We start from the raw sequence: 27,876 nt of genomic DNA on the forward strand, positions 1-27,876 counted from the left end.
ACACACATGATGACGAATAACGTCACGTCGCGTGACGTCACGCGACGTGCAGTCACTCGGAGTGACGTCACCGCGCGACTTCACAAAGCGTGACGTCACGCGGGGGAACCGCAGGCCCCTCCCCCCCCCGCCCCACGTGTGAGGCCATCCCATCGCGCGCACGCGCACAGGCGCTCGGCGTTTGTAAATCGCAGTCCGCACGCGCCGCTCGCGCCCCCGACCCCACCCCGTCTGTGCGTCAGATGCGAGGTCACGTGCGGGACCACGGGCCAATGATACGGCGTCGAAGCAGGGGCGCGCGCGCGCGTGCCTGTCCGCGCTACGAGATTGGAAGAAGCGCGAGCGAGCGAGCGACCGTCGAGTGGAGTTCGTCGCTGGGTCCCGTGAGTGTTTGACGAGTTGCCTCGGGGGGAGGGGGGGGGGTTTAATAGTGGGGGTGGGGTGTTTAATAGTGGGGGTGGGGGGGTGTTTAATAGTGGGGGTGGGGGGGTGTGTTTAATAGTGGGGGTGGGGGGGTGTGTTTAATAGTGGGGTGGGGGGGTGTTTAATAGTGGGGGTGGGGGGGTGTTTAATAGTGGGGTGGGGGTGTGTTTAATAGTGGGGGTGGGGGGGGTGTTTAATAGTGGGGGTGGGGGGGTGTGTTTAATAGTGGGGTGGGGGGGTGTTTAATAGTGGGGGTGGGGGGGTGTTTAATAGTGGGGGTGGGGGGGTGTGTTTAATAGTGGGGTGGGGGGGTGTTTAATAGTGGGGGTGGGGGGGGGGTGTGTTTAATAGTGGGGGTGGGGGGGGTGTTTAATAGTGGGGGTGGGGGGGTGTTTAATAGTGGGGGTGGGGGGGTGTTTAATAGTGGGGGTGGGGGGGTGTTTAATAGTGGGGGTGGGGGGGGTGTTTAATAGTGGGGGTGTTTAATAGTGGGGGTGGGGGGGGTGTTTAATAGTGGGGGTGTTTAATAGTGGGGGTGGGGGGGGGTGTTTAATAGTGGGGGTGGGGGGGTGTTTAATAGTGGGGGGGGGGGGGGGTGTTTAATAGTGGGGGTGGGGGGGGTGTTTAATAGTGGGGTGGGGGGGTGTGTTTAATAGTGGGGGTGGGGGGGTGTGTTTAATAGTGGGGGTGGGGGGGGTGTGTTTAATAGTGGGGGTGGGGGGGTGTTTAATAGTGGGGGGGGGGTGTTTAATAGTGGGGGGGGGTGTTTAATAGTGGGGGGGGGTGTTTAATAGTGGGGGTGGGGGGGGTGTTTAATAGTGGGGGTGGGGGGGGTGTTTAATAGTGGGGGGGGTTTAATAGTGGGGGTGGGGGGGGTATTTAAAGGGGGGGGGGGGTATAAGCCCGCGCGCTGCGCTCAGTGTTTGATGTTTTTACATCCATTCCGGCGGCGCTTGGTATGTTGGGTGGTGGTGGTGGTGATTGTTGTTGCTTAAACGGAATTCGTGAGAATAGATGTCTCTGCTAGTTGTGGTTGCTGGGACCCATCTCCTCTTGTATGGAGGGACGCGGCACTGAGGCCTGTGGCCCTGACGACCGCCTCTGCCTGTCCGCCTCGCTGGGCTATCTCGTTGTTGTTACTTCGTTTGTCTCTGTGGTTGTTGTTGTTCGTGCTCGCGGTGTAAATCGTCGCGGGTGTCACTATTTGACGCGCTCTCAACTCTCTGCTCACAGTTCCTATGATCACTGTTACATTGCTGTACTACAGAGTTAGAATGATGGCTTTAATCTAAGTTGCCTTGTGGTTGTTGTTGTTGTTTGACTTGCATCCCACTGGGATTTTTGCACAGAGCGTTGGTGCACGGTGCTTTTTTCTGGAAGACTTTGCAGTTTTTTCCTGGATTTTTCTGTTTGCGCATAGTCACTTGAAGATGTTTTCTTGTTCGTGTTTTTTTGTTTGTTGCGGTTGCACCAGATTCAAGAGCCGAATGGCTCACAGGGCTCTACCAAATCAATGAAACTGAAAACTAAAACTCTTCTCCTTTCGCCCTGCCTGCCGTCGTCTCGCTGCTGTCGGGAGCGATGGCGAGCGAGGAGTGAACAAGGGTTGGTGCTGGTGGTGTGGGGGAGCCGTGGGCCCGTGAAATTAAAAGGCGGAAAAAGGATTGAGGGCTCGAAGTGGAAGTTCCAAACTCTTATTTTTTTCGGTAAAGTCACGTAGGTAAAAAAATTAAATTAAAATTAATAAAAATAAAATAATTATTCATTTTAATTTCATTTTTTTTTTACCTACGTGACTTTACCGAAAAAACTAAGAGTATGAATCCTTGCAGTCACGAAAGCTTCAAATCTGGAAGTTTCTTGTCTGCCCTGCATTCATGTGGCTCCCTCCCCTCTCTGTGTGTCTCTCTGTCTCTCTGTTGTTGTTGCGTGGGACGGGAGCAATGCGATCACGAGGCGAGGTTGCCGATGCTCGCGTTCTCTGGCTCGCCACAACGAGAGAGGGCTTTGCGAGAGAGTATTTGTCTTTTTTGCCATTGCTCTGTTGAGGAAGGGGCAGACTAGAGGGGGTTTCGCTGCCGTGCAGGCCGCAGTTTGGGTTGCATGGGCACAGTGGCACTCTTTTTCTTTTTTATTCCACGCTTTTTATTAACTCACTTTGTTGTCATTGTTGTTGTATCATCCTCAAATCTTGTAACTCAATTTTAAGCCACTTCCCAATGTGGTTTGACTGAAAACTTGGTATACTTATGTCATACTGATGACAATCATAAAAAATAAGAAACATTTTAAAACGTTATTTTTTATATGTTATGTTTCGGCTTGGGTCTAATTGTCCACGGTAAACTGACGTTGGCTGTAAATCACCATGGTCCCGTACGTTATGGCAAGCCTCGGGGCCACTTCCTGGAGTCGTGGAGTTCTTCCATTACTAGTACGGTACATTTCATTAAAGCGTGTTTAAAAATATTTTTAAATATTACTTATTAAGTTGTCACTTTGGAACCCGCCACGCTATACAACCGGACGCATTGTTACAACCCGGGTTTAAATACTGTACAACAAGCCAGTACAAAGTATGAAAAAAAAGAATGGGGTTTACCCTTTATGGCAATTAATTAGGTGTTAAGATATTGAAACACCGAATATAAACCTTTTGCAAGGAATCAAGTCTGCATTGACCACAGACAGTACTTGTGTTCAACATGCCAACAAACATCGCTCTAATAATAAAATATGGGCATTGCCTTTGAAACCGATTGGCCTACATTAGAGACGGTAGCAGCCTTCTTTGGGGCCTCATCTCAGTACCAGCGTCAGACCAGAGAAGAACGCCAAAAGTGAAGAGCACAGAGGCAATGCCACTATCAGAGAGTCTTTCTATACCCACGTGACTTTACCGAAAGAACCAAAGAGTGTGGATTCCTGCAGTCACGAAAGCTTCAAATCAAGATTATTACAAAAGGAGTTCCTGTTTTGTGTTTCCGCAACGGACAACGATGGGCTCGGAGTCTTTAAGTGTTGGAACATTTTCTCAACCTCGTTGGAGTAACGCTATTTTATTCGTAGTTGGATTTTTTTTATTGTGTACCTGATCTTAAATTAGGCCCTCACCCAGGCACTTGGTGACGTTGGTTGAGTGCCAAGATGAAAATATCCCTTAAGCCCCCAGCGTTTCAAAAGCAGAGGACCGTTCGAGTTACCATGTCTGTCTAGCACTAATATACAGTACAGGAGATAATCGATTATATACAGTTTGCGTAGATCATCGATTTTATACAGTGTAGTAGATAATCGATAATCCGGCGACTTCGGGGTGAGAGGGGGTGCCGGATTTCCAAAGACGTCGGATAATCACTACATTATTATTTAAAATTGCTTATTTTTGCACATTCTTGCCATGACATTTTTGTTTAAAATTAGTTACAACATGATATTGGCACAAATAAACAAACAAATGGACAAATATCCTCCTGTAAAAAGTTACTGTTTTTACTCCACCATACTCACCACTCCAATCTCTAAGACTCTGCATGGGGTGATGTATATACGTGCAGTATTTTAATTGTTTAAGTTGTATGTCGTGTATAATGTACTGTCTGTAATATTTGACACTGAAATCAAGCTTAGCTACGTTTTTGTCATGCACACGGTGCCGATAGCCGGACTGGATACAGCATTTGGAGCGATTTTGCCAGTTTTGCCAGATCGGCCCGGGACCACCAGATAAATGATGGAAGCAGCCAGATAATTGCGCGGTGCCGGATAATCGATGATCATCTGTACATACTTGGTTCAAGTTAAATGTGAATTCCTGAAGTAAAGGTGCCACGGTCTTCGCTTGCGCTCCTGAAATCTGTTTCGGGAGCTCTTCGTTTAAAGATAGTCTGACTCTGAAACCTCTTCCACTTCTCATATTTTCTGGGTCAGACCTCACCATTTCAATCAGTGTGGTCAGCATTCAACGTAACATATGCATTTGTCTTTGCTATTTCCCCAACTTATGCATTTTTAAGATGCCCTCATTGCTGATTACTAAAGCTTTTGTATGATGGTGAGCCGGGTGGTGGTCGGAGGCGCATCTGTGTTGGCCAGAAATGTGTAATTGCGGGTTAGTGTGCGATCATCGTATCTCGCCAAACGTCATCGTCACATTGTTTATGGGGAGATTGTTTTCGCTCAACGCGTTTTTCGCTTAACGCTGCACTTTTGAGGAACGCATCAACCGCGTTAAACGAGGACTTACTGTACTTTTAACCTTTGCAGTTTTTTGTTGCACCAACGCATACATCGCACAAGTTTGTCACGAGAGTTCACTACCATTGTGAGCGTCTTTCTGTGCAATGCTGAGAAACAGCAACCCCCTTGGGTATGGGGCGTCGGTTATACAGCATTTCATTTTCTTTGGTCTCCTTTGTCATGGAATGCTATGGCGACCTTTTGAAAACTACAATACTGTATACCGAACCGGGTACAGCCAGCATGGTGCTGGCTCTACTGAAAAGCCTTCAGCAGCCTTAAAAGCACTGACCAAACACAGCCTCAGTGGCAGAATTGAGTGGCGTTTACAGGCTACTTCAGCGTGAGATTATTCCACTTTGTCAAGGGTTTTTTCCCCCGTAACCACTTAAAAGTATGCACAATTAAACTAAAAGGTGTACAAATTTGATACATCACGTTGATCCCCCCCCTGCCGTTTAATGTATTTGAGCTTCCTTTATAGTGGATTGCATACAAAACAACAATAGCCCACAGCCACGGTCATGTTAAATAAATAAATAAAGTGTCCGCAAAACATTGCCTGCTCTCCCTCACCAGCCCCTTAATGTAATGCATGTAGTTTCTTTGTGTCTGGATAAAAAACCCTCTGGTCACATTACCACCTTTTGAATGCCTTTTGTTGAGCAAGCGTTGGGGGAGGGGGGGGGCATGTAAGGCGTTGAGTGTTAAACGTGGCTTCATATTTCCTTGAGATTTAAAGGTGACCTTGTTTCCTGTCTCCAGGCTTCAGCAATGGCGCTCAACAGGGATATGCACCCCCGCAACCGCTACAAGGACAGACCGCCCGACTTCGCATTGCTGGCCAGCAGAAACCCCGAATTCAAGAAGCACGTGCAGACAGACCTCTCTGGCCGTGTGCGGTAATGATGCTCCGTTATCACAACCTGCACTTTTCGTTAAACATTTCTTGTGTTTTTCTTGTTATCGCAGTTGTTACTTTACGCCATTTTGACAACAGAGCTGAGCTTTTTTTGTTTGCCCATTCGAAGTCCGCATCTTCAACATTTACAATGTTACACATCGTCGGCCAATTGTCGGTTCCTCATTCCAGCACTCGGATGGTCACAGTAAACCTATGATGAGGGACGAGACCCTTGGGTTTATAATTCATTGTGCAAAGCATGCTTCCCCGATTTCTTAAGTAGTGCATATTCTTTTTGGTTCTTTCGGTAAAGTCACGTAGGTGAATTTTTTTTTTATAAAGAAATTAAATCACGACGTTTCGATTGCAACACAAGCAATCATCGTAAGGTGTGACAACCACAGCAAGAATTTTTTTTTTCTCTCCCACTTCAGTAAACAAAAATTCTTGCTCTGGTTGCCACACCTGATGATGATTGCTTGTGTTGCAATCGAAACGTCGTGATGTAATTTATTATTATTTATTTTAGTTATTATATTTTTTCACCTGCGTGACTTTACCGAAAGAACAAAAGAATATGGATCCTTGCAGTCACGAAAACTTCAAATCTCATACTTAAGTAATGCCTTGGCAATTGCACTAAATTATATGCCTTCCCAGCATCCAATAACGCAACATACAGGGAATGCATGTTCCTGGAAATACAGGTTGGAGCTGTAAATCAAATGTTTTTAATGTTTCCACGGAGGATAATTTTTGTTGTCTAAGCCACAGATAGAGCTATTGAATGCGAGCCAATTGTAGCGACGGCATAATTGCAATGAATGTTGTTGCCTCTAGTGTAGCTCATTAACACTTTGCATTTTCAACGTCCATCTCTTGTTAAAAAAAAGGGGATCATCTAAGTGGAAATTAACTTGATTATAAATGACATTATTTGTTCTTTAATTAACCAGGAGACAATGATTCGAGGTTTTTGAGTTGTGTGTCGCTTAAAAAATGTGGAACTTGGAATTTGACAGCCACAAAATTGGTCTATACGTGTGAGTGATGTTACAGGGTCTTTAATAGCCAGTTAAGTACAGCCTTGTTGCTATTTGTTTGCAGAAATTGTCCAGCGTGCCATGAATATGAGCAAACGAGGTGCATTCTGATGTTTGAGGGGGGAAAAACCCCCATTTAATTAATCCATTAAATTGCACATTGCAACTACAGGTGTTAAACGATAATTAGGTCGCCAGAAATCGTTTTCAGACTCGATTACCGATTATGATGGTCAGGAATCGGCAATCTATTCCATAGGGAAGTGTTCAAACTGCTTGACCTGTGAGAGAGTGATTAATCGGTTGCAGCCGTAATAAAGTACCAGCGGCAGGCCGAAGTCATCGCATGGCACATATGCACTTGTTTCTTCATTAAAAGGTCAAGGTGCAGCCATGCAATTTATTCTAGATTTGAAGCTTTCGTGACTGCAAGGATTCATATTCTTAGGTTTTTTCGGTAAAGTCACGTAGGTAAAAAATTTAAATTAATAAAAGTAAAATAAAAATAAAATAAAAATAACGACGTTTCGGAGGTAACACAAGCTTCCGTCTTCAGGTGGAACCGTCACAGCACGATAGCTGTATTTTATTTTTATTTTACTTTTATTAATTTACATTTTAAATTTTTTACCTACGTGACTTTACCGAAAAAACCTAAGAATATGAAAAATGCAATTTATTGTTCACATCACTACTGGCGGAAGGGCTTCCATGAGTATAGGGAAGTCTAGCGGGTAATTGGTCTATTCTTTCACGTTGCCTAGTCACTTTGGAAGGTGGTGGGTGTACCCACATGTTACCCCACCACACTTGAACTACCCGATTGACTATCTGTGGTTTTACCCACGTATACTGCGGAGTGGATAGAGCTGGGGTGAGATTTAAAAAAATTGTCCCCATTGGTTCAACACCAGGGAGATCAAATCATACTTGCCAACCTCTGAATTGCGGGTCCAAGTGTGCGAACCATTACACCAGCGCAGCACCCTTCGTTTTTCAGTTTAAAAAAATTATGTTACGTTTATTGTGCGACATCTGAATGTGCTTCAAGTCGGTTTTTGCCTATTTTATGCGATTACCAGTAATGAAAAAAACACGTTTAACAACCCCCAGTTGCAACCGTTCTTACATTTCTTTTCATCGGTTGAACCAGTCGCATGCGCTTACATTTGCAGATAGCCGGATGCCGCACCACAGAAAATGTCCTATCTCTTCATGTCAGTTTCATTTCATGGAAATATACTCGAATTTATAGACTTAATTGTTCAGTGACTTGTACTTTTATAAGGTTAATCAGGACTGCAAGACAGCTATTACGGTCTCTCCAACTGGTATTGTAAAGGAAATGCTTGGTGGCGGTTTCATTCCATTGGCAATCAGCTCCCATCACCAAGGGCACCTTTAACCTCACAAGGATGATAGAAATGAGCCTCCCGGGTACCATGAATGGTGTATGCCAGGTGTGGCTGATGCAGCCTTTGTAATGAAATAATTTTACATCTTTCACGCAGCTCACATTCAATTTATCTGCCACCTTCTGATGTAGACTCTCCGAGTAATCTGAGTCGTCTCATTTGGCTAATCGAGTTGGGGCTTGATTGTGCCCTGCCTGCGTGTAATCGGTGTTCTCAAAGTAGCATGGCATTGGTATTCATCCCTGGCTGTCAGTTGTATCAGGGTATTTTGGCATTCATTGGGACCGTACTGATTTTATACGTGCAAGCCAAACCGAAAGGGTCCCATGCTGAGATAAAATGATGAAACTCTTTTTTACGCGGAGTGGCAATCTTAAACACAGTGGGGCGTTTAGTACCGGTGTCCTTGCAAGACACTTAATATTGTCGTACAATTCTGGGATTGTTCCACAGCTCATTGTAAACACTTTTGTGCTGTGTGTTAATTGACATATAATTACTCACAATATCCATCATTTAATAAGACGAAGACTCGTTGATCTCAATATGCCCTCACATTGCCTCTAACCAACTTGTGCTAAGTTGTTACCGCTCCTGCATAATGATATTTCTGAGATCATCCTTGCAAAAGAGACCAATTCACAATGGATTGTCACGTTTTTAAATGTGGTCAAATGAACCTTATGGCGGGACCCTGGGGTCCCATAAGCCCCCGGCTCTCGCATAAACTGCATTGCGACGTCATTTTATGTCTGTTGAAGGCGAACGACACGGCAATCTATTCCTCTCGACGTGCTTTACACGATGCGCTAATCAAAGTTTCAAAGTTTTGTTTCTTCTACGCATTCGTCCTCGCTGCGCTTGGACGACATAACAGAATGATCCGCGCCAGGTGGGTCGCAGCGTTTATGTGCGCGGTGGGACGGAGTCGCCAAAAATAAACTAATTAATTACGATTTTGCCTTCTGCTTATGCGGGACCCCGTGGTCCCACCATGAGGTTCAAATAAGGAACACTAATGTGAGTAAAAATAGCTTCAATTAAATGCTTTGATTGCGATCACTTTATTTTTTCCATTTACAGGATCATTATTAATTCCATGCAGTGAGTATGGTTGCTCGGAGGCACATCCAGTGTTGGTTGCATCTTGTACTTTGCCAGTGGTTTGATTTGGCACGTCTTTATCCCCTGTACAGGTACTTCATTCCTAGGTTGCTACGATATGGTGATACTAAGATGTGTTGTACGATGTACAATCCACGACCGTTTAAAATCCATTTTACTGAATATTCTTATTTCATCATCATCATCATCGCAGTATTTTATCAAATGTTTTAACTCAACATATTTGAAATGACAAATTCAATTATTGTAAATCAATTCCTATTAATCGTGCAATTTGTCCTTGGAGATTGTTTTTCTGAACAATTAATGGCTTGACAATTGTATGACAGATTTTTTGTTTGATTCGAATTTTAATCACTTTTAGTGCAATCAACTATGCATGATAACAATTAAATGTACTGATTATAATACTCGGGGGCAGACTTGGGTTGAGTGAACTGCAGTTGGTAGAACTTTATTTACACTTAGTGTGAGCGCGGCAAACCACAAAAACAATTCGATGAACATTTGATTTACAAATACAATTTCATAGGAAACTGATCATTGTTGTATCATGACATCGAATATCCGTTCGTCATGAAAAATGTATATCACGGTAACCATAAGGTTTTCTTACTGTACGCGTGAGGGTGTTTTTTCTGTGTGTATATCAATGTAGTTTCTGCAGGGGGTGTCTGTACATTGAACTCCTTTCACGCCGTACGCATCCAACCGTGCTAATCGGAGGTGCGGATGAGAGAAGTTGTACCACACAATATAATTGGAGACCACTTATTTGTTTCGCGAGAGGCAGGCGCAGGCTCGCGAGCTCGGGGTTGTTTGGCACAGTGGTTGGTGCACTGCTACCAATGCGGTCGCCTGGGTTCAATTGCTGCTCATGAATAAAATAAGTGGCAATCGCTACCTAAGTCTAATCGGGGGCGTCGCCAAGGTCAACCGAGGCTTAAATGATACCCTAGTGCGTTGTGCACACATCAGCCCTAGAGAGACAAAGATTGCCACGTGTGGTGGTGCTGGCCACACCACACGTTGTGCACAGAGCCCTTGTAGGTGCTCATTAACCCTTCCCTGTTCCGACGACGTACGCGTACGTCCTCAGCTTTTCTTCCGATTCCATTCCGATTCCATACGTTTACGTCATCGCAACGGAATATACATTCCGAACGGATTCAAATCGATTCTGAATGTAATTTGAAGCAAAAAGGCCATGGGGAAGGACACATGGCACAGTTTGGTGCCAGCTATCATAGAGTGCGGTCGTGTCGTTACAGCGGTGAACAAGACCCACCCTGCAACTTGCAGATGTCTTGTAGCGGGAAAGCGTTAACAGCACGTTGCCCATAACACACTGCAGGTTTAAACAGCAAGTCTTGTATTTTTGTACTCCTCCCCCATCGTTCACCTTCGCAGGTTGAACTTCAAGGAGCCGGAAGCGGTGCGTGCACTTACCTGCGCCCTCCTGCAGGAGGATTTTGGACTGAGCATCGAAATCCCTCTGGAGCGCCTCATCCCAACGCTGCCTCTCCGCCTCAACTATATCCACTGGGTGGAGGATCTGCTGGGCAGCAGCTCGGGCAGGGACCCCGAGAAAACCGTGCATGGCATTGACATCGGTAAGCTCAGTTGTTTGGGCACACTCTCTATTGAGTCTGTGTGTGTGTGTAGAAGCATTCGTTTTTCTCTCCATAGTTGCCCGGCGACTTTCTTACAGACAAACTAACTGACTTGTGAATTAGACATGAAAAAAAAAACAGGCTACAAGAGGTTTGTCACTGACTTTTCCTGGATTCCACAATTAAAATGTTTTTAAGGTCAAGACTGATTTGTCCAGCATTGGTATCACTTTCTCCTCTATGCTAGAATCCCACAGCCCTTGTCCAATTGACACGCAGCGCTTCAAAAAGTCCACTTACAGTATTATCTGGCGTTATCTGGTTTCAGATATTCCCCTTGGATGTCAGCTTGAAATGCTGCTCCAATGCCCGTCTTGGTGGCCTTCCCTCCCCCATATTGGACACACATGTCACAAATTGCACCAACTGGGATAGCTGTTTTCTTGCAACCGTGACTACACGGTTATCTTGATAGTCGAATGCGTATACTTGAGAAACGTCTGATGTTTCATTGATGTCCAGATGTGTGGAGGTACACGTTCATCTGCACTGTTCAAGAGCGCCATATAGTGGACTTGAGTAAAAGTTAAATTGAAGACGTGCTGTGGTTTGCCTTGGCATATAAATCAATCACGCTTTTTTCTTATATCGAATTTTGCCTGCCGACATCTTTGGCAATGCAATGACTCATCGGAGGCCATGAAAACGAGTTTGCTAAATTTGACTATTGCAAGTAAGATATATGGTGTAAATCCTCTAGACTTTCACTACTGCGTTATGGCATAATTCATCAACCTTTAAAAACGTATCCTTAATTTTAAGCCTGTTTTATTTAATATTGTTGCTGTGCAATTACTATTACCACTGTTTGTTAGGCTTACATGTTATTGTTGATTTGCCGTAATACTGTGCAGCCTTAATTATTGTTATTATTTTGTCTCGGCCTGCACATTAGTACAAAATGTGAAATTGATGGCGGAGCATTTTCTCTCCATTTATTTTACAAGCACTCTTACAAGTACAAAAAAATAGATGCCGTTGCTTTTGGATGTAATATCGAAATGATGAGGTTGTATGTGGCTCATGATTTGGCAGAATGCCTTGTGCAGTGAACTTGATTCCGTTTTTATCTCTTTAAGCAATGTTTCAACATCATGATTACAAGGATGCAGCATGCATGGTCATGGCCCATTTGGTAACTTCCTGCTATGCACACAATTTAACTTATTTTTTTATAACTTTACGCAACATTTGTGTTAAATGTATTTCAATATTTAAATATATTTTACATTGCAATTTATTTACGTTCAGCTATGTATTTGGTGTCCATTTCTTGTTGGATATATCTGCTGATGTAATGTATTCTATATTGACCTCGTATATCATGGCCCTCTTACCAGGGCCCTCTTTTCAATTGGCCCTCTTACCAGGGTCCCCTTTGGATTTAGATGCCAATCTCAAGTGTTTGCCCTGCCTAAATAAATGTTATTATTAATGATTAATGAAGCTTGCTGAGCACTCGCATTTGTCCTTGGCAGGGACGGGCGCCTCGTGCATCTACCCACTGCTCGGCGCCACCATGAACGGTTGGCACTTCCTGGCCACCGAGGTGGACAACGTGTGCTTCACCTACGCCACCCAGAACGTGGCGAGAAACGCTCTGCAGGGGCTCGTGCGCGGTGAGCATGCGCAGTCCACACCCCGTGCCCTCACGGTCCCTCGGCGCAGGCGTTAACGAGCGGCATTGTAATCGGGCAAAGTCTGTCCTAGTGCTAACGGTGGTGTCATAGCACAAAGATCTTCATGGCTAAGCATGGCGTTATGACACAAGCACCATCTTAACACTAGTCGTATTTTAGCGTATGGAAAGTATGTGTAAATTATACATCCACGTTTAAGTTTGCGAGGCATGTGATCGCCTCGGGAGCAGCGTGACTCGTGCTGTACAGTTCGTCGGAGAGCAGGCGTACAATGCAGTTGTTCGTGATGTGGTCCATTGTTTAGTTTGGGTGGCCACAGTCCCTGCACTGGGGCGGGGGGGGGGGGTGTCATTTCTAATGTCCCACGTGTGGATAGAGGTGTGCGCAGCAGCAGCAGCAGTGAGCAGTCACCGCTCACTGCTGTAGCGGTTGATGGAAGAGCCACCAAAGTTTTCTTGGCAGAACAAAGCCGTGCGGAGCAGTGGTGGGACCCTCGATGAGGATTTTATTCGGAACCTCGGCAGAACAACTCCACAGTTGTTTTCCGGCAGTCTTCAGTTGACCCCACTTCATCCAGTTGTCTTGCATGGCGATCCCAGATTGGTTTCTGGTATCTCAGACGTGTTCGTGAAGGATTGAGCAAGGCCTGGTGTAACAGGGGAGGTCTCTGCTTCCTCGGATTTTTCCCTGTTGGTTTGATGTTACGGCATCCCCAGAGAGGTTTGTTGATGCATTATGTTGGCCAGAACATCTCATTCTGATGGAAAAAAAAGTGCTTAAAAAAATTAAGTACAATGAATGTATGCAGTTATTGCAATGTGCGTATTGTTCATCTACAAACAAGCTTGTGCTTACAAGTAACATGAACCACTCGAACCAAGTGATTATTTCCATTGAGCTGCTTCGATATATCTCTCTGCAGTCAGTTAACAGGTGGTGGGTACACCTCACATTTCATGATAACAGTGACAGAGGCAGCCTTCATTCCATTTAGCAAATGGAGTTAATCCGCTCCTTCACAGCCGGTTACTCTTGACGGGAGGCGGTCTTCTCCCAGACGATGGTCATTACACGCTCGAGGTTTCCGCTGGTCTCGAAAATCAGCCCTCAATATCGGGAGATCCGCTTGCCCGCCTCTCGCCACGCTTGGCTCCCAACGCGACACGGCAAAGGGGTTGTCCTCACTGCCCCGTGGGCAACACCCCTGGCGATAGCTCGTTAGACTGTTCGGGTATGAGTGGCACAGCGATGCGTGACAATATTCGTAAGTAGAGGAGTCCCTGTGCATCAGACTTGCACAAAATTTGCATCGGTGTGTCTGCTAAAGGGTTCTTGGTACAGACAGGTGCGAGGCATGTATGCCTTGCAGCCCGGTTTGTGAACTGCTGGTAGGCACGATCGCTGTGAAGAAACGGGATGCACTCGTATCAGCGTGACGTTACCAGTAACTCTCCCGTATCGTCAAACCTTGCACCCTCGTGCCGTTGCAGTCATGAAGGTGCCGCAGAAGACTCTGCTGGTGGAGGCGCTAAACGAAGATCCGGAGTTGGCGTACGACTTTTGCGTGTGCAACCCGCCATTCTTTGCCAACCAGCAGGAGGCCCATGTAAGATCGGCATCGTTTGTGTTGTAATTCGAGGTGTTTGGAGAGCTAGTTTTTTTTTGCATTTCTGTGAACCAATTTTCACAACAGAATGGTTTGGATTCTCCAGCCGCGTGTCCAATTCCTGCTTCATGAATTGCATTAGCTTTGTAAAGTGGACGTCTGCTTGCCAAGTGAGCTTAATGACTCCATTACATGGTTTGATATTGTTACAGCCCCGATTTTTAAAGCTGATATCCACAGCTAAACTACTAAAACAACAACTAGACCAGTGACGTATCAATAGACGACAAAAGAGTGTTCAAGGTGAAGAGGTCACTGCAGCCATTGCTGTTGATGTCACCACATCATTTTGTAGCCATCACTTCCGTTAGATCCCAAAGTTGTCGCAAAGTTGACACCTGACCTCCACGGTCTGCATGTTAGTGTCCAACAATCTGGCTTTAGGTCACTTGACCCCTGGTTACTACTCCACTGTCTGTCTTGGTAACCTGCCATCCTTTATTATGCCCACGTATCCCATCCATTAAAGCTAAACCTTCCTGGATACAATCGAATAACAGTTTCTTGGCGTGCCAACGGCATCCTTAAATGGTGTTAGCATTTGAAATTTCCCTTGCAAAGGCTGCAAATTCATTTTAATGGGCCAACTTGCCTACCTAGATCAAGTTTGTCCTGCGTTCATGTTGGGCAAATCTACTGGACCAGAATAACTGCCTCTTTATATGTGTCCCCCCCCCCCTGGCCCGTCCCTAAAAGAGACATTTTTTAAATGATCTAATCGTTGATGGTAATTTCCAACTTTGCAAATATCCACCCTGGTAACGGCACACGAAAGTCCGCTTGCGTGCGCGCCGATGTCTGTGCGTGCAGTCCGCCAGTGGCTATTTTTTAATGTCTGTGCACCCGCAAGAAAACGTCACACGGGTAATTCTCATCGACTCGCCACGAAATGGACGGGCGGCAAATGCGGTCTACGCTCGCTCAGCTGTCATCCACCAAAGACAATGAGCGATCTTTTCACTTTGCCTTTGATGTATGAGTTCTCACTTGGTGCTCCATCTTGAGTTTTTTCTCCATTTCTCCAAAACATTTCATTTTATCCACAATTCCACAGTGTGTCAGTTTTAGGTTGTGATTTTCTCCCCCCCCCCTCATCCACCATCTTCACATAAAAATAAATAAAACATCAACCAGTGGGGATCGATGGCTGTGTCATGTGGTGCAGTGATGGCTCCCTTTGTGTGCACGGCTTGCGATGGACACAATTCGAAAGTCGGCAGGTGGCTTCAGGAGGAGGTCTTAACTTGAGGGCAAAGTTAACATACTAAGATGATGTAAACAAAAGAAAAACTTTAAAAAGCTGGATGAAAACTGCTTAAACTTAAAATTTTCATCAAAGAAATGGCATAAATTTACAAGTCAGGAAGTAAAAATATTAAGTCTACATTAATCATATTTTCTTTGTTAAATTATTTTTTGTAGAATATTACATCATCATAAGCAATTGATCAATTAATAAAAAATCAGTAGTCATGCTCGTGTTTCACGTGTTAAATTGTGTAATTAATTGTAAGATCCATGCATTATTTATGCAAAATTATGCCTTTCCGATGATGAAATAAATGTGACGGCAAACACGGCAGGACGCATCCCAGACAAACAATACAAATGAGAGAGTACAAGTGAGACAGAAAAAGGAACACATTCTTGAATGACCTATTGCGATAATGCCATCTAATTACGGGAGAGGTGAATTGTCGTATGCCCAATGTTCAATGTTGTACTGATGAGACAATGAACTTTGTAGCGATGACTAACGTGAGTATGTAATAGGCGCTCGTGCCAAATGCATTTTTACACAAGTGGACGGCACATGGTGCCATGAACTTAATGAGTCGTAACGATGCAACTTCACGATCTCATCACAACATTTTCATGCCATGCGGGTGTGAGAATGAAGACTGGCATGCCGCTGAATGTGATGGCATGATTGAGGCCTGTGTGTTAAGGCTTTATTCCTTAGTCTGTTCGTGAAGAGTTTTGATGTCAGCAGTGTTCGCCCGTATGGTTTTTTTTTGGAGAATTGCTTAAACTAAACAATTTGTATTCAACCAGGTAAGGCACACTGAGCTATATAGCTCTTTCTCAGAAGCCACCTGGCCACAAATGATAGCTCAACGAAGTTGCTTATACTGTGGAAATGTATAGCAGCCAAATACTCTTAAATGTATGTTTCTAAATGTGGAAGGAAAAACTGGAGAATCTAGTAAAAAAATCCACGTAACCTCGGGGAACATGCAAACTCTAAATATATAGGTCGGAATCGAACCCACAACCTCCTGTATACCAGGCGAGGTAGTTAACATGTCACCACCGTGGTGGTTTGCTTGGTCTCATGACTCATGCAGCCAGCTATGGCTGCAGAGTTTGGTGGTACATGTTGTTTACGTCGTTTATTGTGAAAATTCGGTCACAGTTCCTATGACCACTGTTTCATTGCTTTTATGGCTTTATTTTGGTGATTTTCGAAAAGTTTTTTGGTTTGGCCATGTTTGTTTGTAGTACAGAGTTAGACTGATGGCCTTAATCTAAGTTGTCTTGTGGTTGTTGTTGTTTGACTTGCATCCCACCGGGATATTTGCACACAGCGTTGGTGTACGGTGCTTTTTCTGCAATATTTTGCTGTCTTTTCTTGGATTTTCTGTTTGCACATAGTCACTTTAATATGTTTTCTTGTTCATGTTTTTTTGTTTGTTGCGGTTGCACCCGATTCAAGAGCCGAATGGCTCACAGGGCTATACCTAATAAATTAACTTTGAACTTTGTCTTACCCTCCCTGCCTACCCACCCACCCACCCCAGGGCGTCAACTCTCGCAACTCTCACCGGCCGCCCCCCAGCTCGGTGAACACCGGCGGCGCCACGGAGATCATGGCCGAGGGAGGCGAGTTGGAGTTCGTTCGCAAGATCATCCACGACAGCCTGCAGCTGCAGAAGAGAATCCGGTATACCAGCTGCTGTCGCGTCGTACATTGTGACACCTACACCGTGCTGCTTACGTGCCGTGCACACACAAACAATGACCCATGCTCCGTGGTTTGTATACTCGCTCGTGCACGCGACATGCACACTGGAGTGCCATTCGTAAACTGTGATGCCTTACACCACGTTGTATGCGGTCACGCGTGCATGTAGTTTTCCGTCGTACGTTGTGGCACCTACACCCAGTCGTGCAGTAGTGTCCATAGCTCTTATACTGAGGGCCATGTTGACCTAACAGTCACGATATGCGATGTGAGAGAGGGCGATTAGTTTGGGGGTGCCGTGGTGGCGAGATGTTAATTGCCTCGGCTGCTATGCAGGAGGTCGTGGGTTCGATCCCGACCCTGACGGCTGTATATTTGGAGTGTGCATGTCTCTCTCCCTGTAGTCGCGTGGACTTTTCTCCAGGTTCTTCGTTTTTTTCCTCTGCATTTAAAATGAACATGCGTCCAGAGTATTTGGTTACCATACATTTTTGCGCGTTTTCAGCCACCTCGTTGAGCTATCATTTGTGATGGCCGGGTCACTTCTTAAAAATAGCCATATCGCTCGGTTGGGCCTTACCTGCTAAAATACAAAACTAGTTTAGTTTTGGTTAAAGCGGAAAGTCCGAGAGACCAGAGGGTGAGGTGAGGGGAAGGCAGGGAGTGAGGGGAGAGGGCAAGATTGCAGGGTTGTACAATTGTGTGACCTTCATGGCGTCCTTTGACGCCCCCACGGTAAGTTATTCTCTCTTTGACCGAATAGTAAAAAGTGACATTCGGTGCACCCCTCATGGTACAGTGGCATACGTGGCAAGGCCGTGCCGTGTGGACAGATGAACAGGTTGAGTGTGAAGAGTCGGGGCTCATGGTTCTTTGACTTAGAAGTGTGAATTTAAATGTTTTACATTCCCCCTGTTGAATGAAACACATTTTGAATAAATGTCAGCAGCGAGTTAGAAATTATGGATGGTTCTTTATTCTCCAATCCACACGTTTTCTTTCTTGCTTCCGATTTAATCTTGGCTCATTGCCTTTCGTACTCCGCCATGTGTTCTCGCGCTTTTGTGTACTTTCTGCGTCGGTGTTTCCAATCCATAGCCTGTTTTTGGGTGTATGCATTGATTCTTGCTTTGCCTCTGCAGGCAAAATAAAAAAAATGTTAATGTCCCCCAACCCCCTACCTCACCATTAAAAACCGGTGCCTGGTCACTATGGTGCGGACTTTGCTGTTGGTGACGGCATCCTCTCGAGCCTTCTTTAGGTAGTTTCTCCCCACTGTGGGCCTACGGGTTTGCACGCGTTTAAATGTAGCGGTAGATTTCGAAAGATGGGCTCACGTGCGACCGTGCTGCGTTCCCACGGCCACTGAGCGCCAGGCTCGGCAACCCAGCTTTGGCCGTGGGTCCCGTCCTGGATGTTCTTTATAGCCCTGGCTATTGATCCCCGCTGTCTCCGTATTCTCAGCCCTTCTCACTCCATCCACCGCCATGATCGATTGTGCAATGGTCATAAAAAAAACTGCTTCTTTTAAATCATCTTAAATGGAGGCTGAGCTGTGTTTTGAGACAGCCGAATCAAACACTTATTCGTCATTTTCAATCTTATGTACATCGTGCATATGCATTTGTTCTGTAACACTTTCCAATTTGCTTAATGAGAAATAATGATGTTTCAAGCCACGCAACAAGTTGGTTTTGAGAGATGTTGTGATGCATCGTGATGGGAGGGGTAGGGAAGGCTTGTGCGTGATGAACGGCGCAAGATGACGTCACATTTAACGACGCCATAAAAAAAAACATTTAAAAAAATGGTGCCAAAAATTTTCAGATCGGATATTCAAATTTAAAAAAATGTAAACACATACATAGTATGTATTTGAACATGTTATATTCGAGTGGTTATTCTGTAATCATGTAGCAATTCACCTCCGTCTGTGGTGAAGCAATGACGCAGCACAATTTGGTTTAAGAATAAATTGTATTTTTGTCCCATTTTGACAGGTTTCATTCACATTTTCACCTACAAGCTTATCTCATTTGTTTAGTCTTCTTCACTCCAATAGCCTACTTAAAACATTTGAATGTAAACCCACAATATAAGAGGACAAAACAATAAAGCTTAAAAAAAATAATGTCTTAAAATGCTAAACAAGGCCAATGGGTAATTGTGTTTATGGTTATAGTAGTCGTAGTAATTGTAGTTATAGTAGTTGCCTCTGTACTGGTGGGAAGAAGCTATGGATGGAAAGCTGCTACATATGCAGGTGTTGTGTTAAGAGGGGAGGGGTGGTGAGTGGCAGACTGGTCACTGGGGTTGGGAATATCTTTGGGGCACGGTGAGGGCTCAGGAGGTCTTGTGAGAGACTCCCAACACTGGAACGACAGCGCACTGCACGTGAAGGGTTACGATCAGGTCGGCTGTGAGACGCTGAAATCACTCCCGACTCCCCCCCCCCTCCCATCGTTTCCCTCCCTTCCGCCCCCTGTGTGCACCCGACAAACAAGCTTGGCCATTATCATCGCACCGTCGAGCCGCGATGAAACTTTAATGAGGAAAAATGGAAGGGGATGTGGTACAAGTGCCGTACCCTGGCAGCTCTCCCCACACCGTCCCCCCCCCCTTCTCTTGCCGGCTTGGCACAGTTCGGCTAAGCACGCGGCGCTTATGAAGACATCTGTTAACTCCACGTAGGCCTGCCTGTCCGTTAACCCCTGCGGTGCGCAAGAACGCCGCTCCGCAAATAAAGAAAAATGCGGCCCCAAAACACGGATGGCTTTTATCTTGTTACGTACAAAAAGGCCATGTCTAACATGTCGGACACGGGTCTGAAGCTCTGTTAATGAACAAAAAAAATTAACCCGTAAAAACAAAGTTTTTCACTATAAATCCTTTATATGCGTGGCATCGGTTTTATTTTATTATTCATTTCTCTTTTTCTTGAGTAAGAGTTTCATTTTTATCACATTGGTATTTTAAATTAAATATGAATTTTCTTTTCCTAAAAAGTGGAAAATTTTGGAAAAAAAATTCACGAAAATAAATTGTCACGCACAACGAGTCTGTGTGCAAAATGTCAGCTCGATTGGATCACGGGAAGTGGGTTAAAACACGACCGAAAGATTTGCACGGTCGTAAGCGCGCAAGCAAGTGAACTTAATATAAAGGATTTAAAAATAAAAATACTTTACTAACGAAGTGCTCTCCAGTGATGTTACAGTGGCCTTGGCGCCTGTAATTTTTAATGACAACTGCAGTTACGTCACTAGGGGGTCCTCTACTGTTATTCCACATAAAAAAAATCCAGGAGAGCCACACTTTGTCAACAGGGTCCAGCATTTTGAGTTTCTACAAGCCGGAGGAAGCCGGAAACGCCCGGAGAGAAAACCCACACACACGAGGGGACAACACTCCATCCCCGTGTAGAGGGAAACGGATGGCGATTAGTCCACTTGCTGTACTGCCATCTCCTGGCGAGCCAGGGAAGGGAGGTTCACGATATTTGTGTGATTCCACCAACCCTCGCCTCCACAGTGCTGGACTACAGGCACGTTGCTTAGCCTTCACCTCCCAGAAATGGAGATCCACCTTGGAGCCGAATTCAGGCATTCGTAATTCAACTGCGCTGACGGACAGGAACACATTACTATGCTGTCCTCGGTGAGCCCCATATCTTGTTGGATCTTGGACACTAAGGGAGCCTGGTTATTACTTGGATGGGTGATCACCGGTGCATAAAGGTGTTGAAGGTGTGAGGCTGTGGGCTGTGAGGTGGCCAGGGCATGGTGGTACAGCAATGATTAATCTTTCTTTGTGGGGCTTTTGAATATTATCCCTTGATCTGTGTGGTGTTTTCTCCAGGTACTCGGGTTTCTTTCCGCATATGTAACCAAAACGCTGGTTAATGCAGTATCCTGAAAACGAAGGTTGAGTCTCAATGAGGTTTAACTGGGTCAATAATTGGCATTAATTGCTGCCGATGGAAACTGGGCTCCGTATGAGTGCTCGAGGCGAGTGTAAAGTAAGCTGCAGAGCCAAGAGCTTCGCGAGCACCCTTTACATTTAACCTAACCGATATTCCTACTAGTTGACTACCCAACCCGCTCCGTCCATGTGCTGCGCGGTGCATCTACAAACAAAGGGAACGGCCGTAGTTGCATGCATGTATTGTGAGCCCCGCGAGAGCTGCATGGTGCGCCAAGGAGACATTGGTAGGGGCACTGCCAGCGACGCGGCATCATTGGCACGCACCCTGGTGCAAGGAATTGCATAGGGCACACCCCACCCCACCCACCCCAGTCCAATTTACAGCCCTCTGCATGACCTGTTGCCTTGACCTCTCCCGTCCGTAGACGCCGGTTTGCAGTGCCACCGCTTGCACACTTGATAGCCACTCCAGTGGATGCTGTGTCGGGCAAAACCTGATCCTTTCCCGCACCTTCCGATGAGCACGGCTGGCTGCGTACGGTGCGAAATAAGTTCAATGTACGTGCGGCGTACAAAACGGTAGCGTCGTGGACCTGAAATGAAGTGCAAAAGTTGCATTGCTGGTCCGTGCGTGCCCGTGTGCACGCAGCTGTTCCTCGACAAGCCGAATAACGCACTTAAGCAGGCATATTGAATCGAAAAGGGCAGCCCAACGCATTAATTATGACCGCGCCCCACTGTACTTTAAAGAGCAAAATCATTTAGCATCGGTGTGAATTATTTATCACGCTCGCCGTGGGCACCACGTCTTTGAGCATGACGGCTGTCCGGGCAATGGCGGCGACAGTGAAATGGAAATCGATGCTGGAGCTGGATCCGACGGCGGCTTCCTGTGCCCCACGTGCGCTGCAACGCGCTGCAACTAATCGATGATTTTTTACACTGCTACCTGTTGCATAATCCCACACTTTGGAGTCATATAACGAACATGTAATTGAAACAATTACTTCCGGTGGGTTTTGCACCCAAAGGAGGAAGGGAGGGCGGTTGTTGTTGGTCCTTGTTTCCACTTTGTCTGCGATCTATAAGCCCGCCGCAAGGCAAGCGGTGGCTATTGGCAGGTGTCTTGAGCGCGAGGCTGACGTGCATGCGTGTGCATGCGCTGCGTGTGCACGCCAGAGAATACGCAGCATCCTGGTTGTCACGCAATGTGAACACAAAGGAAACATCTTTCCAGAGAAAATAAATTGAATGTAGCATCAATTATCTTTCGGTGTGAAATTATATTTAAAAAATAATACTAAATTTCGATTTAAAGCTTTCGTAACTGCATGAATTCATATTCTTGGTTCTTTCGGTAAAGTCACGTAGAAGGGAAATAATAAAACAATAAAAATAAAACATAATAAGATAACATTGATTTTATAAAAAAAATGTTTTATTTTATTATGTCTTATTTATTTAATTTAAATTTTTTAACATAAAATGAATGTTATCTTATTATGTTTTATTTTTATTATTTTATTATTTCCCTTCTACGTGACTTTACCGAAAGAACCAAGAATAGTAAAAATAATACTGTTTGCAATTCTTTAACCAGGGCTGAATACATTTTAGCATCGCCCATTACCTTTATGGATTTCATGTGTTCTGTTTCTGTATACATCTCAGGTTACCTATTTTATAATGGTTTAAAATCTGTAAACATAGACGTGAAATATACTGATCCAGTATCCGTTATTATTATAGTTGGTGTGCATACCAAGAGCACTTGTGGTAATGTATCAGAATCATTTAGACATATTTCTATTTATGCATACCGAGGAAAGTCTCAATGAGCCTCAAGACTCTTTAAACAGTGTCTTGCTCCAGCTGTCTGGCTCGTAAATAAATTATTTTAGCATTTGTGAGTAAATGAGCATTCCTGGAGACAACTCATGCAAACGAGGGGGGAATCACATCCTTCTGTAATTCCTTGCATGTGGCGGGGGGGAGGTCAGCATTCCAGTTTGCTGTTCCAAAGGGAACCCACTGGCTCGGCACCTTATATGGATTGTTGAACAATAGCTCATTCTGCCATCCGTTCTATTCCTGCCTTCCAAGTGCCAGATTACAGATGTGCGCCATCACGCCCCGCGTGTCTGCTCGGTGCACATATTGCACTGTATCCCGTAGCTATAACAACCATACGGTTGGTAAAATGTACACGTGCATGCAAACCGCACGTGCACAGTGGTTGGTAGGTGTTGTATGCTTGAGTGGCATTTTTATTTGGAAGTCTTGATTTAATTATTTGTGCCACAGCACATCAAATGTTTTTTTCTGCATTATTAAACGTAGACGGTCATGTCCTAAAGCTCCCGTCTACGCTGTGACGGCAGATGCGGGGGGATGTAGTTGCACAGTTTGTAAATCGAGCATTGTAGGATTAAAAGCGTTGTCTATAAAAATGGCAGCATCTCTGGGAAATACACAGCTTGCTGTGGAGGCTGCAATTCATATTGATTTATGTTCTCTCCGGTCAGGTATGAGCTATATTTGCCATTTACAGGGGAGCTGTCTTCTCAGTGCCTCAAAATCTTGACGGCAAGCGGAGCGGACATTATACACGTCCTGTCGCGCTCTCTCTCTCTCCCCTATCAGTGTAAACCTCACAGCAGCGGGCAGACCCTTGTCAATATTATTTAGGTGCATCACGCACACGGCTGTGATGAATGTTGCTTCCCTTTTTATAACTTAGTAAAAATCATGTTGCCGTTTCCCCGTGTTGTTTCGCGCACCGCGCTACAAACCCAGTGACCTGAATTCAACTCCCGGCCATGGGTGACGTCGGTGGCAAGTGACGTTTGAGACACACTTGGGCCCTTCCTCCCCCTTCCTCCCCCTTCCCCTTCCTCCCCCTTCCTCCCCCTTCCTCCCCCTTCCTCCCCCTTCACCGACCCACGCTGACGAGCGAGCCCGATGAAGTACTGGTCAGAAGGACCCTCGAAAACCGATATGGCGTGAGAAGGCCTTCATCCAGACGTGCATTGACAAAAGGGCAGACGATTATTAGAAACGAATAAAACATGCAATAATGATGCAGAGTATGAGCAGTGCCGTCTGGACGAATGCTTGCGCAGGTTGAGGTGTGTGGCCATGGCGTTGAAGCCTTGTTGTCTTTGTTTCTGAACTCGGCAGTCCACGTGCACGCCGCTGAAGGGCGACGCTGTTCTGCTTGAATTCGAGCTCGTGTTCCTGTTTTTAAATCCTTTATATTAAGTTCACTTGCTTGCTTGCTTGCGCACTTACGACCGTGCAAATCTTTCGGTCGTTTTTTAATCCAATTGAGCTGACATTTTGCACACAGACTCGTTGTGCGTGACAATTTATTTTCGTGAAAAAAAATTTCCAAAATTTTCCACTTTTTAGGGAATTTCTTTTTTCATATTTAATTTAAAATACCAATGTGATAAAAATGAAACTTTTACTCAAGAAAAACAGAAATTAATAATAAAATAAAACCGATGCCACGCATATAAAGGATTTATAGTGAAAAACTTTGTTTTTACGGGTTAATTTTTTAAAATTCAGCCTCGTTATTGCATATGCTATTAGAAAGCATATATTTGCTGCTTTGCATTTGCAGCCTACAATATTGTGTTATGCTCGGCTCTATGTATAGGGCGCGAGACAAAGTGGGTGCAATTATTTTCGCTTATTGCGAAAACCAATTGAAAAAAAAAATCCGCTCGGTAATTCAATGTAAATATGGCAACGATAGGCAATTTTCAGGGAATAGTGTAATCGCTGCTTGCTTCGTGGTTTTCACCATACAACTAGTGATGATATTAACATACAATTCTTTACATTTCATTTTTATAACAGTAATATTCCAATTGTGCACATGAGCATAATACACGGAGTGTGGGTGGGGGGGGTGGAGACATCTTTTATATTATTTCATTAATATTTGTGTGCAATCCTTTGCCTTGCTTCCACAACCACTGAAAAGGGAGCCTGGCTCTTGGGCTCGGCTACAGAGTTTGGTGGTACATGTTGTTTACGTCGTTTATTGTGAAAATTCGGTCACAGTTCCTATGACCACTGTTTCATTGCTTTTATGGCTTTATTTTGGTGATTTTCGATACGTTTTTTGGTTTGGCCATGTTTGTTTGTTGTGGTACAGAGTTAGACTGATGGCCTTAATCTAAGTTGTCTTGTGGTTGTTGTTGTTTGACTTGCATCCCACTGGGATTTTTGCACATTTTTGTGTACGGTCACATATTCACTTTAAGATGTTTTTTTGTTCATGTTTTTGTTTTTTGTTTGTTGCGGTTGCACCCGATTCAAGAGCCCAATGGCTCACAGGGCTATACCTAATAAATGAACTTGAACTTGAAAACGTGAGCTTGGCAAGCAGGCCCCCGGAAGTAGCCACATGCTTTTACCTGGGCGGGCTTTGGGGAAATTGTTGCGTCTTAACGGGCTCAACACAAAATCGGCGAGTGTAGGTCGGGGGGCGTTCCTCACTCGGTTCAACTTCAGGCCTGTGTTTTTTAGTTACAAAAAAAAACACGGCCTAAAAAAAAGAATATGTATATAAAAAAACATGTCATCTTGGGAGAAGTCCAAGTTGAACTAAGCCTCCATTGAACATTGTTGAATGTTTTTAACAAAAAGATTGCTTCACCGTCCGGTCGCAGCGAGTAGAAACTGGCAAGAGAACGGAGCCTTGTGGTCCTCGGAGATAGGGAGCCGAATCCACGCCACGCTGCTAATCCCAGAGTGCTAAATGGGCTGCTTGTGTGTCGCCACGCCTCGCCCCCCGGTGGTAATGCAAAACAGGAGCATTGGGTTCCACAAGAAATCTGTCGTTTATAATTTGAAACTTACGTTTGGCAGCTCCCTTGGTTAATCGTTGAACAAGCACACATGAAAAAAAACAATCTCCAACTATCATGAGAGGAAAATGAGGGTCATTCAAGTTTAAACTGCAGTTTCATTTCTAGAAAATATAAAAGGAATTGAACAATGAATCTTGCCCTAGTTTTCAAGGTATTCCCGTGCTACATGTATGCATCTGTCCCATCGGTCTTTTCACGCCTTGATGCCCGAAGCGTAGAATACTTTCGGACGCGTATGCAGTCATTTGAGGACATCTGCTTTCACATTCTCATCACTGTTTACCAACCCACATCTATTTTTAAAGGATTAACTCCACTCAGACACACGTCCTCGTGAAATATATTTCGCCGCACTGTACAGTTAACCAGTACGTTTCAGCCGCCCCTACATGTTTTTTCACCAGAATCTTCATTCCACAATGCCTCGCTGCAGCAGATGATGCACTTTTACTCCATCTTTGAAATACCCAGACTGCTTTGCGCAGCCGAGCTGTCATTTTACGCAAAAAAGTGTTCAAATGTCAGCATTTAGAGCTCCACAAATGTTGAGCTCTTTTGGGCTTTGGCATGAATTGTAGCTCCTCCAGTGGCTGAGGAAGTCAGGTGAACCTATAGCAAACACCGTGTATTAATCCTTAGGCGCACAATTCCATGCATGTGTAGAGACAGTACGTAGGTGGAGACAGTGCGGGTACAGGAACAGTACGTGGCCCAGTGGTCACGAGGGGTAATTACGGAAGGGGAACCATCAGGGAAGTTCGGTAAACGGGCTAGAGAGTTCGAGAAAGGGGGCGTGACCGGGGATGGAGTGAGGCCACGTCGGGGGATAAAAGGGGGTGAGCGGCGAGGCTCAGGGCTGCCGTGTGATCGAGGTCGACTGTCTTCACGCCGTCGCTGTCTTTGCGTCGTCGCTGTCTTTGCGTCGTCGCTACTTGCATGCCATCCCTGGCCCAAGTGATCTGTGCGTTATCCCTGTCCAAGTCAAGTTACCTGCGTGGAGCGTCCTAAATAATAAATAAAGAAACCTCTCAAGTTGTTCAAGAGCCGCGACACACGTGTAGTGACATAGAATCGGTCACGTAGCAGCATAGCGCTGGCTGCTGGCAAGGAAGGGGATCTGCAGCTTACAGCAGCCCTCACTGATAGCAGGCCACGTGATAGACCAGAGAGGGCTCTAGGGGAAAGGTCACGGAAGGGTCACATCGAGAACCCGCTAGTAGGTTCCAGAAGGGGGCGTGGCCGGGGGTGGAGCCAGGCCGCGCTGACAGTATAAGAGGGGCTCCGGGAGGGGAGCTCGGGGCTGTCGTGTGGAGTGGGGTCCCCGTAGTGCTGCTGGAGTCTTCACCGTCGTTTCCGTCTTCACCATCTCGGCATCGCCAGTCAGCAGAGGTCGCAATCGGGTACCCGATACCCGTACCCTACCCGATACCCAGCTACCCGTACCCGGCCGGGTATGGGTACGGGTACCCGTTTGCGACCCTGGTTCGGCCGGGTACGGGTACGGGTAAGCCGTGAGTCACTGGTGAGTCACCGTTTGTCACTCATTTCCCAACGTCTTGTCTCTTCTCACAATTCAAGTTGCTAAAATCAACCCACCCGCGCCTGCAACATGGCTTCATCCCAGAGGTCGCAATCGGGTACTCGTACCCATACCCTACCCGATACCCGGCCGCGTACGGGTAGCCGGGTATCGGGTAGGGTACGGGTACGGGTACCCGATTGCGACCCTGGTGCGGCCGGGTACGGGTAAGGAATCAAAACCCGTTTGAGACCTCTGCCAGACAGGCAGTCTACCAGCTGTCCTGTCCGGGAACCGTAGTTACCAAGTGTTAACTATTAAGGTCGTTTTAATAAACAGAGTGCCTCCTATTCTTAGTGTCTCTGAGTGTATTGTGAGCAAAATTCTCCTGTGAACTGATTAATCGATGTCTTGATACATCATGATTCTAATCTGCCCATCCGTTTACAGCTTG

General features: G+C 45.4%; 1 protein-coding gene across 1 annotated transcript in view; it reads left to right on the top strand.

Annotated features, from left to right (window-relative positions):
• The first annotated feature begins 286 nt into the window (after positions 1 to 286).
• Positions 287 to 27,876, top strand: part of METTL16 (methyltransferase 16, RNA N6-adenosine) — a 47,733-nt gene continuing 20,143 nt past the window's right edge. Inside the window, exons 1-6 of the mRNA XM_078873800.1 lie at positions 287 to 383; positions 5,428 to 5,564; positions 10,560 to 10,762; positions 12,301 to 12,441; positions 13,953 to 14,068; positions 16,930 to 17,072. Of these exons, the coding sequence (XP_078729926.1) occupies positions 5,437 to 5,564; positions 10,560 to 10,762; positions 12,301 to 12,441; positions 13,953 to 14,068; positions 16,930 to 17,072 (731 nt within the window). The 5' untranslated portion in view covers positions 287 to 383; positions 5,428 to 5,436. The remainder of the gene's footprint in view (positions 384 to 5,427; positions 5,565 to 10,559; positions 10,763 to 12,300; positions 12,442 to 13,952; positions 14,069 to 16,929; positions 17,073 to 27,876) is intronic.

Source organism: Lampetra fluviatilis, chromosome 37 (genome assembly GCF_964198595.1).
Source record: "Lampetra fluviatilis chromosome 37, kcLamFluv1.1, whole genome shotgun sequence".
NCBI lineage: Eukaryota > Metazoa > Chordata > Hyperoartia > Petromyzontiformes > Petromyzontidae > Lampetra > Lampetra fluviatilis.